The 10711-nt window shown below is 46.2% G+C and overlaps 1 protein-coding gene across 1 annotated transcript; it reads left to right on the top strand.

Annotated features, from left to right (window-relative positions):
* Positions 1–6: 6 nt before the first annotated feature.
* Positions 7–5813, top strand: HHEX (hematopoietically expressed homeobox). The gene is made up of 4 exons (XM_006090051.3): positions 7–79; positions 2198–2376; positions 2607–2657; positions 4702–5813. The coding sequence occupies exons 2-4, from the start codon at positions 2353–2355 to the stop codon at positions 4918–4920; spliced, it is 294 nt and encodes a 97-aa protein (XP_006090113.2). The 5' UTR covers positions 7–79; positions 2198–2352; the 3' UTR covers positions 4921–5813.
* The last annotated feature ends 4898 nt before the right edge of the window (positions 5814–10711 follow it).

The following is a 10711-nucleotide window of genomic DNA, read 5'->3' as shown; positions in this document are numbered from 1 at the left end:
GGTTTCGGGGGACCTCTGTACCCCTTTCCGCGGACGGTGAACGACTACACACACGCCCTGCTCCGCCACGACCCCCTGGGTAAGGCGGCCGGGGTCATGGCGGGGCCGAGCCGAGGCGGCGGCGAGGAAGGCGCCACCCGGCAGGTGGCAGCGCCCAGGAGGCGGCGGGGGCGGAGGGGAGGCAATAGAAAGTTGTGGCCAAAGCGATTGAAAAGCGGCCCTCGGGCGCGCGCGGGGCCAGGAGACGCGGGCACCGGCGGCGCGCGGCGGGAGTGACCGCACCATGACTCAGATTGGTTTTCCTGAACCTTGCCGGCGTCGGGGCGCGCCGGCCGGGGTGAGACCTCGGGCGCTGCCGCCGGGGCTGGCGGCCCAAGGCAGTTGTGGGGCGCGCGCGTCGCCTTGGGAGGGGTCCCCTGAGCTGGAGGGACGGGGAAGGGAGTGCCAAGGCGCCCCGGCCGGCCCCCGCGGGGCCGGGATAGTTGCCGGGCCCGGGTGGTTACGGGGCTGGACCCGGTTCAACAAGCTTGTGCAGTGAAAGAGCCTGACCCTTTCCGTTCATACAGGAAATCTTGAGTTCTCGATAGGAGTAAATCTGGTTTCAGAAGCTGTTAAGTGTTTTCCTGGCTGCGTGAAGCAGACCCTTCCCCCGGAGTAGTGCACGCTGCTGATTATTTTATCGACATCCTCAATACAGACAAATTCAGGAAACACTCGACTTCTGATAGCCGGGATCCGTTTTTCTGATATTGTTCATTTCCTCTGTGTGGGATGTGACTTTATGGCAGCTAAAATAACCAGTTGCTTCCTTTTTTTTTGAGGCTGTTTTGCACCAGTCTGAAGCCTGACGTAAGCAAAATCTCGAAAAACACACAAGACACACACACAAAAAAAACAATGCCAGCTTTCAAAGCGTTTAGGCGAAGGCCTACAGACGCACGCACGGACGGACGGACTGTCGGGCACGTCTTTGGAGTTCGAAGGGCAGTGCGGACACGTTGGGCTTATAGAAGGTGCGGGGCTCGTCCCCTCGGTGCGCGGCCTAAGGCTTAGAAGGCACCCTTGCTCCGCGCTCCGGGTGGCCCTTGGCGCCTCTGGCATCCGAAGCCCCGGCGTGGAGTAAGGGGCCCAGGCTTCTTGCCGGGGGGCCACCAGGGTTTTAAATCTCTTTGTTATTGGCAGCTTCTGAAGAGACCCTGGAGACAACTAACACTTTAATCCATTAACATTTTAATCACATTAGGATGGTACGGCCTCTAGTTCAGTTCTCCATCTTCTCATTGTTAGAGAGATAGGGGTGGAGGATTATATTTTAGTTCTCTTTTAAAAAAAAGTTATTACGTCGTATTTTTTTATTCCAGCCTCGAGGGTTTGGTGCTGCGGGGCCCCTGCGTGGCTCTGTTAGCCTGCTGTGGCGGGAGGGGGGCTCTCAGCCGGGCCGGGGATGGGGGCGAACGTTTCACCGAGCGCGCCCTGGGTTTCCTTGGGTTACTGCTGGGACTGAGCAGGAGGAAGCAAAGGGTTTTCGAGTTAGACCAACAGGAAACACATTGACGGAAATGTTGCCATAGCCCACGGGGTGGCTTTAACTGGCCGCCCCCGCGGGCCGGGTGTGAAATCAAAGGAGGCCGCGGCGCCCTGGATCCAGGATTGGAAGCCCCACGCGTGGCCGAAGGCCGGCGCCGCGCTCAAGGGCTTCCCACGCAGCCTAGCGCGGGGTCCCCTGGCTAGACTCCCGCCGTCGGTCTCTGGCTACAACAGCCTGTGTGAATGTAACGGCCCCGCTCCTCCCAACAGAGTATTTGGAAAGTGCGGTTCACCGAGGGAGAGGACCTAGAGGTGCAAAAAGTTGTAGATAAATTGGAGAGCAACTGGTTAAAGAGGGTCTTGGTATTTTAAGCTCAACCTATAATGGCTGTTCTTTCGGTGATCAAAAGATTTGGCTGTTGGTATCTAGCTGTGGGTGTGAAGGTGGTGTGTATGTGTCTGTGATTGTTCAGGGTGGTCTCTGCGTATTGCAGTGGAGGTGTGACTGGCTGTTTCTGTCTCTGGGTATGCATGTGTATTGGTGGCCCTGTATTGGGTCCATGTTTCGGTGAATGTATATGGACGTGTCTGGTCCGGTGTCCTCCTGAGTCTCCTTACCCCCTTGGTCACCCCCAAGGCCATCACTCATCAGCACTCTTTCTGCCCACAGGCAAACCTCTGCTCTGGAGCCCTTTCTTGCAGAGGCCTCTGCATAAAAGGAAAGGCGGCCAGGTGAGGTTCTCCAACGACCAGACTATCGAGCTGGAGAAGAAGTTTGAGACCCAGAAATACCTCTCCCCGCCTGAGAGGAAGCGTCTGGCCAAGATGTTGCAGCTTAGCGAGAGACAGGTGAGCGCACCGGCTGGGCTGCCCGGGGCAGCTCTCCTGGGGAGCTCTCCTGGGGCGGGCGTCGCGGGGCGTAAGGGAGACGTGGAGCCCCTGTGCGCCCCTGCTCCTGGAGACTAGCTTTCCAGTTTCTGGCGCTGTGGTCTGCTGTGGAGCCCGGAATCTGCCTCCTCCCCACCACGTCCCTCGGGATTCTGGGCTGGTGGCAAGTTTTCTTTCTCTTTTTCCTGTAGGTCAAAACCTGGTTTCAGAATCGACGCGCTAAATGGCGAAGACTAAAGCAGGTATGGACATGGTTCTGTTTCTATGGAAATAAATATTTTTATCAGGTTATCTCAATGCGAGGCCTGTTATAGGTTGTATGCAAAAGTCATTTGAGAGACTATTTAACCTCTTCACCTTGATTAAAAAGGCAAATAGTCTTGCTGAAATTCAGGATGAGTTGCTCAGGTGGCAGTAATGCTAAAAGCACCTAATGCAGTTCCTATGTCAATTATGCTTGGGTTTTCACACACTGGCTAGTAAAACTCCTGGCTAATTGTTTTATAAACCCCATATGTTGTTTATCTAATTAACGCAGGAAAGATAAAGTAATTGACAGTAAATGACTTAAGCAGTTATCTTTGGGAGAAAATTGTTTCTTTTATTTACACAGCCATAATAAAACCAGTCAGAGCTCAAGGGTAAATATAAGGAAATAAACACCTTTAAGTCTTGTTTACACTGTTTTTAAAGAAGAATTAAATATCAAAGAGTTTAAAAATCATTTCCCTTCTAATGCCAGCTCTTAAAAGGAATATAAAAACATGTAAGAGAATATCCAAGCCTGTTTGGAAAGTAGCTTAAACTTTCTAACTGTCTTTCTTCCTATGACCTTGTTACGCAATATGTGATAAAAAAGTAAAGGCTAATTCAGTTTTTAAAGGCTATTAACTTAAGGCTAAAGATTTGTTTATGAAGTACTAATCAGGATGACTTCCCCAAAATAATCTGCAATTGATGAATTGTTCATTTGCCAATGTATGTGTAGTTTATAGTAAATAAAATATTTTCGAAACAATGGTACAAGTTGGGAAATCGAAAGCAGTGTGCATTTTTAAATATAGTAATCATAAAGCTTTTTCATTAAAAACAAGATAGTGTTACAAAGAATATTTTGAATCAGGAAATAAAATTTATTTCATTATTCTAATGTGATTTAAAAATGTTCAGGTTTTCTCTCAATTTCTGACCTTGTACGTATATTTGTTACATAGATGCAAGCCTGGTGAATCTGTTATTCTATAGGCTTGCTTAAAAAAAACACACTTTATAATACTTCTATATAGTGTTTCTGTCCATTTTAGACAAACACAGGATTAAATTTACTAGCTCATTTAGTTCTTGATCAAAAGTGTGACTGCAGTTTACTAGGGACTCTTAAACTAGAGATACCTATGTAATATGGGAATATTTTCAAGAAATTTCCCTCAGATTTTAAATTATAGTTGTTTCTCTTTTCAGTTGGCAACATTCTTCCAGTTCTACATTTATTTATTTGCCATGATTTTGTAACCTGTTACACATATTTATGTATGTTTATAAACATACTCCAGAAAATGGATGAAAAGGATTCAATCTAACAATTTGAAACTTTTTCCTTAATCACTATTTAGTGTTCATTAAAAAAAATGTCTAGCCCTAGCCAGTTTGCCTCAGTGTTTAGAACATTGGTCCGCTGACTGACGGGTCTCAGGTTTGATTCCTGGTCAAAGGCATGTACCCTGTACCTACCTTGGTTGCAGGTTCGATCTCCACCCTGGTTGGGGCGTGTAAGGGAGGCAACCAGTTGATGTTTATCTCTCACATCGATATCTCTCTCTCTCTCTCTCTCTCTCCCCCTCCTCCCTTCCACTTTCTTCTCCAAAGATCAATGGAAAAAATATCCTCAGGTGAGGATTTAAAAAAATGTCTAGAAGGCCCTGTTATTGGCAAAGTTTAGCTATTTGAAGAATGATAATACTGTGTATCTGCAGTGCTCTGATTTCTCCCTCCCACCCCCCTAAACTTTTAAGAATCTTCAGGTCATGGGTTTGGGCTGGAATTAGTGTTCATTTGACATAATACCTTTACAGTTATATTTGTGATTGGTTGTTCTTATTTGGCAAGAGCATAATCTTTCCAAAGTGAGAAAAAGAGTATGCATTATATATGTAGAGACTATAGCTAAGAGCAATTGATAAACTAAAAATTAAAAAGATGGTAGAAGGTGAAAAGCATTTTGATTTATTTCTCACCTCTTCCATATTTCATGATCTACCAATCTCCATTTTCATCCTCTTCATTCAGGAGAACCCTCAAAGCAATAAAAAAGAGGAACTGGAAAGTTTGGACGATCCCTGCAATCAGAGGCAAGACTTGCCCAGTGAACAGAATAAAGGTGCTTTGGATAGCTCTCAATGTTCGCCTTCCCCTGCCTCCCAGGAAGACCTTGAGTCAGAGATTTCAGAGGATTCTGATCAGGAAGTGGACATTGAGGGCGATAAAGGCTATTTTAATGCTGGATGATGATCACTGACATCGGCACATTCAGAAAACTGGACTTGGGAATAATATTTGCAACAGGAAATCTCTATAGACAACTGGAAAACTATATGGGAAAGGAAGTTAGTTTGCTGGTATTCTGGAAACCGAAAATATTTGGTGCACTGGCTAAATAACAAACTCACATTGAAACCTTAATTTTGACTTAAGAAACAGTTTATATATTGATTTTAGGTTGTACGATAAGGGGACTTTTCACTGGTTAAATTTACCCCCTTTTAAAAAAGTAATTTTTTTCCTATTTATAAAAGGCAATTTTGAACATTTTGGTTGAATTTTTAAGTTATAACTTTAAAGATTTTAATGGGATCTTCTTGAATAACTTTTCTATAATCTGTATCTTCATCCCACTTAATGGAAAACCAAAGGGTACCCCAAACTCAGAGGTATGCCTTGGAAAGGGGGCCCGCATTTCAGGCAGCCTTGGAATATTTTAAAAGGAAACATTCTTTACTTTTATATTACATTCTTACACTGCTGCTTAAATCCGAAAGCAGCCCAGAGCTCATCTCCGGGATGTGCCTGCCTTTTGTTAGAGAGAGATAGTTGATAATCTTAGATGCTTGTTTTGCACTATCACTTAGTACCTGTTTGACTAAGGTGTTAAGGATAGTACTGTCCAATTCAGGCAGAAAAACTGACTCATTGGTGACTGAAATTAAGCACAGGAACTAGAAATAGCAGGTTAATTAAATGTAAGTAGATTGTAGATAATTGTGTTTTACATCAACCAGTGTTTATAATGTGTATATGTATATATATAATTGTTCACTGTAAAAAACATGGCCAAAATATTTGTGTGTGTGTGTTTTTTAATGAGTAACCTGCCTATAAAATAAATCTGTTGGTGAGACGACCGTCTTCGTCTGCCCTCTCGTTCTCTGATCAGAACAAATCCGCACTTCTTACACCTGGGGGCGCCGACCCCACCCGCCAGCGCTGGAGCCTCAGGTGGTGATCGCGCTGGGGCTCCAGCAGCCGGAGCACCCAGAGCGCGGTGCTGGGCCTTGGCGGGCTCGTGGGCACCTGGAAGGTGGGTTTGGGCTTTTTCCCAGGTGTTTGCAATTGATAGGTGCGCGTGCGCGTCTGGGGCGGCGGGGAGGCTCCCGCAGGTCGGAGCCCGGGGCGCCCGGGTCGGCGGCGGCTCCGCAGAAGCGCAGGGCCGCTCGAGTCCCATCGATTCGCCTCGGCCCCGCCGCCTGGCCCGGCCGCTGTCCTTGACCAACGTGAGTCAACACTGCGTCATCCCCTGGCTGCCCAGCGGGGCTGGGGGGTCCGCTAGGGGAATGGGGACCCTGGCCGGGAGGAGCGGGAGGTGGTTCCGCTAGGACAGCAGTTCTCATGCTTCTGGGAACTTCAGAACCATCTGCGGAGCTTGCTGGAACGCCATGCCGGGCCCCAGCCCCGGGCCTGGGCCCCCGCGTTTCTGATTTGTTGGAGTGACAGGGAAGTTGCATGTCTAACAAGTGCACAGGTGAGGTCAAAGTTGCCGTCGGGGACCAAGCTTTGAGAACCCCTGTTCTTAGTGGGCCGGAATTCCCCCCTCACTCCCCATCCTTAACCCCTCCCTCACCTGCTTAGAGAGGGGAAGAGGGAAGCAGGGCCTATCCAAGGTCGTGGGAGCCCGAATTTGCCGGTTGAGGGGAGGGAGCGGGGTCAAGGAAGGGGTACTGAGAAAGGGAGAATGAAAGTGCTGAGAGTGAGTGTGAGATGAGGGAAAAGGTGGGCGGGGGTTTCCGATTGGCCTAGGTATTGCTATTCTGCATCTAGCTGCGTGCATGGAAAATGAGGAGAGAGACCTGTAAGAGGAGAAGCCGAAAAATCTCTTCTAACCTCTGCCTCCATGGAGGCCTCCAGATGTGCAGCAGGGTGCCTCCTGGCAGAGGTTCTGTGAAGGTGGCTGGCCAGGGCTGTGGCTCCCCAGATGTGGGCCCTCAGGTGAAGACAGAGTGAAAAAAGTCACTGCTCTTAGGGGGCTGTGGCATCCCTTCTCCTTGCAATGGCCTGGAATGGCCTGTGAATTTAGGTTAGTATTGCCACCTTAGGCAGGGAGGTGTACACAGGCCTGGAAGCTTATAGATTTGAGTTGAAGTTCTAGTTCTTGGCCTCATTCTCTATCTGTAGGATGAACATGGCCTGGTTGATCTACACATCCCCTTCCAGCCCCCAGATTCCCAACTCAGTTCAAGGTCTTTGTTGTTTCTCCTGTTCTCGGTGTCTCCTCAGTGTTGGAGCCCAAAGGAGACAGCCAGTGGGAAGGTCTCCTTTCCCATCAGCTGCAGGCTCCACACTCCCTGACCCTGCCTGACAGGTTACATCAGGGTTTCAAAGGTTGTGATCAATCTCCTTTGAAAACGGGACTGTCTGTATCAGAGTCTGAGAGAATGGGAGGCTTGTGGGCCTAATATTGAATTAAAGCAATCCTGAAATCAGTGTGTGTGTTTCGCTCCTGGAGATAACCTCTGGTTAATGTTTATTCTTGAGAATAACTGTATCATGACGATCAAGCTGAGAAATACAGGCTGATGTATTGATGGACACCAGGAAACTTGAGGGGTGAAATCTTGTTTTAAAGTAGACCATTCCTGAAACCAGGCAGTTTTCCAATTTAAAGCTATTCCCAGCTCTCTTCAAGCTGCTCATATTCTGAATCTAAACATGTCCTTAAGAATCAAGAGCGTGTTAACTGAAGAAGTACAGTGTTCTTAGGACGCAGGTTGGCATTACCTGTTCTCTAAAGTGCCCCGTTGCAGATTGCCAATGAATATTTACAAATTCGTCCTACAGTCCAGGCATTTTTCATTTGTTTGTCTTTTGGCTATTTCATGTTGAAGCGACCTTTACAGCACAACTCCTGTCTTGTTTTCAACTCTTTTTATCAGGAGATTCAACTCGAAAACGGTTATCATTTAGCAGAAAGACAAACAGAAAAGCACATTTTTGTAAGCAAAACGTTAATGATTGGAAGAATTGCCCTAATTTCACCATGACAGTGTGTGATTAATCCCCTGGGTCATGTACTTATATTTTAAGTTATTCAGTTCGTTGGTCTTTGATATTCAGAACCCTTTCTAACTTAATAGGATATTGATTTTGTTGGATGATGTACTTTGACTCTTTAAACAACATCATTTTGAGGGATGACTAGCCCGTTGTGTAGTATTTTATTTAGAGAACTATTGCATAAGGTTTCTTTTTTCTTAGTTTTTATGGTTTTCTCAGGGTGAAAGCTGATAAGACATCTTGTGGGAAAAGAGGAAACCATCCCTGATAGTGAAAGTACCTATTCTCTTTCGACATTTCTGACCACCCTCTGTGTGTGTGTGTGTGTGTGGTTTCATTGCTGTGAATATTCATTTTAATTAATGGGGGCAGGGAGGGATTCAAGAAAATGTATATTTGGACTTGGGTGGGTGGGGGGGGGGGATGCATTTTGTTGGGGACAGACCGCACTTTCCAAAATTCCCATTCCAGTTTTACTGCCTTGTGGAAGATAACACAAACTCAAAAGCTCACCTTTTTATTTTACTTTAAAACCTAATAATGATCCTTGAAATCTGTGGTCGGAGGTGACATATATGTGACCACTGACAACATGGGACAGAGTGTAGAAAACCAAGCCATCACCCAGGATGCTTCTAAATGGCCAGGAGTGCGGTATCTTGTAGTAAAAATAATGTTAACATTCACTTTTCATCCCTTTGAGTTTCATGCTATTCCAGCTGGACTCTGTACTTTTCTAATCCAATTTTGTCCCTTGATACTTTTTTTGGGGGTGGGTGGGTGGGTATTGCTGTTGAATTCAGATGAGAAGCACTTTGGAAATCCCTCCCATCCACCAAAATATCTAGATCCAAGGTCTATGGAACAGAAGCTATCCCTTCAGATGGGGCTGTGGGAACCCTCTCTCAGGAATTGCACCTTTGTGGATAAGAGCAGGGCTGGAAGTAAGGCAAACCAGTCCCTGTAACCCCCTTGCTGGTTGGGGGCTTTGGGAAGCATAATTCTCATTCTCAGTTCTTCAGTTCCTTAGAGAGGTGGGTGGCTCAACTGAGAGGAGGTATCAATGTCTGGCACACAGTAGGTTCCAAGTGGTAGCCAGAAAAGCCAGAAAGCCCCCACGGATTCCCTTCTTTTGAGGCAGTCTTTGATTCCCAGTTGCAGGCGGGAAATCTCCTCAGTCAGATGTACACAAATCTCTGCAGACAATAGAGAGGGCTTGGGGAGGAGACCTTGGAGCTGGCAAAGGCATTTCCTGTCTGCAGAGGATCTTGACTTTGGAGCATCCGGCGGTCACCACGAAGTGAACCCTATCCTGTGTAGCTACTTAAAAAAAAAAAAAGTCAACTGCCAATTTCAAGCGATTTTCCAGATGAACGCCAATAAGACAACTTCTCACTTAAAAACATTTTTTAAAAGCCTGTTTTCTAACCATTAGAGTCTTTTCTAATTTGGAAGAGAAGTTTGGTAGCATTCAAAATCTTAAATATTAAGAAAATCTCATCACTTTCTAAAGACTACTGCAAGATAGCCCCTTTCCCCCATTCGTAGATACTTGCTGGAGGAGAAATGCCAATCCAGTTAGTCTCCATGATTCTTGTTTATATTTTTATTTTATAGTTGAATTAAGCCCTTCATCCTTCCTCACTTCACCACTTCCATTTATTCACTCCCCTTCTCCTCCCCTCTCCCCATCTCAGGATTCCTCTTCCTCATTCAGTTTATTTCCCCATTAAGAATAGAAAATGGCCTTGGCTGGTGTTGCTCAGTTGTTTGGGCGTCATACTGTGCACCGAAAGGTCACCAGTTTGATTCCTGGTCAGGGCACATGCCCAGGTTGTGGGTTCGATCCACAGAAGGGAGCATGCAGGAGGCAGCCAGTTGATGTTTCACTCTCTCTCTCTCCCCCTCTCCTTTCCTATCTCTCTAAAAATCAATAAAAATAAAAAAAGAAAAGAATAGAAAATCACTAGTTTAACTTTTCAGACAGCACAATTAAGGCTATGATTTTCTTCAAATACATAGAAATTTTTAGCTTTCAGGTGGAAATTCTCAGTTTGAGGGAGATGTTGCTGGAGTTCTGATACACTGCCCCCAGCCCTCCAAGGGCAGGTCTTTAGTTTAGCATCATTGCTCCTCTCCCACCCCCATTTTTGGACCAGGATAAGCAATAATAGTGACAATCACAATAGAAGAGTAATAATATTTGTCTGCCTAGGGGTCAAGCCCCTAGTAGCACTGGAGTATATGGAGCTGATGGAGAGAGGCTGCAGTAAGGTCGGGGTGAGAATGCCATGGCAGAGCCTTCCAGAGGCTCTTTATGAAGAGAAAGGAAGTGGAATCTGTTCCAGGGAATGGCCTGCTTGGGAGAGAGGGCGGGGAATAAATATAGCTAGAATCTTCAGAGGTTTTGTGGTCCAGAACTTGGAGAAAGGATTATGGCCTGCTAGTCTCCCCCTTTATTCACACAAATCTCTTTGCTTGTGGGATTACAGTTTCTTCTATCTGAAATTTTATTTCCCCAGCTGGCCTCCTGGCTGGCTCCCTCACTTTCCCAGGCTTGGCCTTCCCTAGCCATCCTATTTAAAATCACAGCCCTCTCTCTTCCCTGTTCCCCTTCCACAATGTACTTTTCTCTATTCCCCTTATTATAATTGGATAAAATATTTTTACTTATTTATCTCTCCTCATTGAAATGGTAATGCCATAAGGGTAGGGATTTTTGTCTGTTTGGTCTACTGCTATATATCCCCAG

Source organism: Myotis lucifugus, unplaced genomic scaffold (assembly GCF_000147115.1).
Source record: "Myotis lucifugus unplaced genomic scaffold, Myoluc2.0 scaffold_66, whole genome shotgun sequence".
NCBI classification, from domain to species: Eukaryota; Metazoa; Chordata; class Mammalia; order Chiroptera; family Vespertilionidae; genus Myotis; species Myotis lucifugus.
This window is presented reverse-complemented; position numbering and strand designations above follow the sequence as displayed.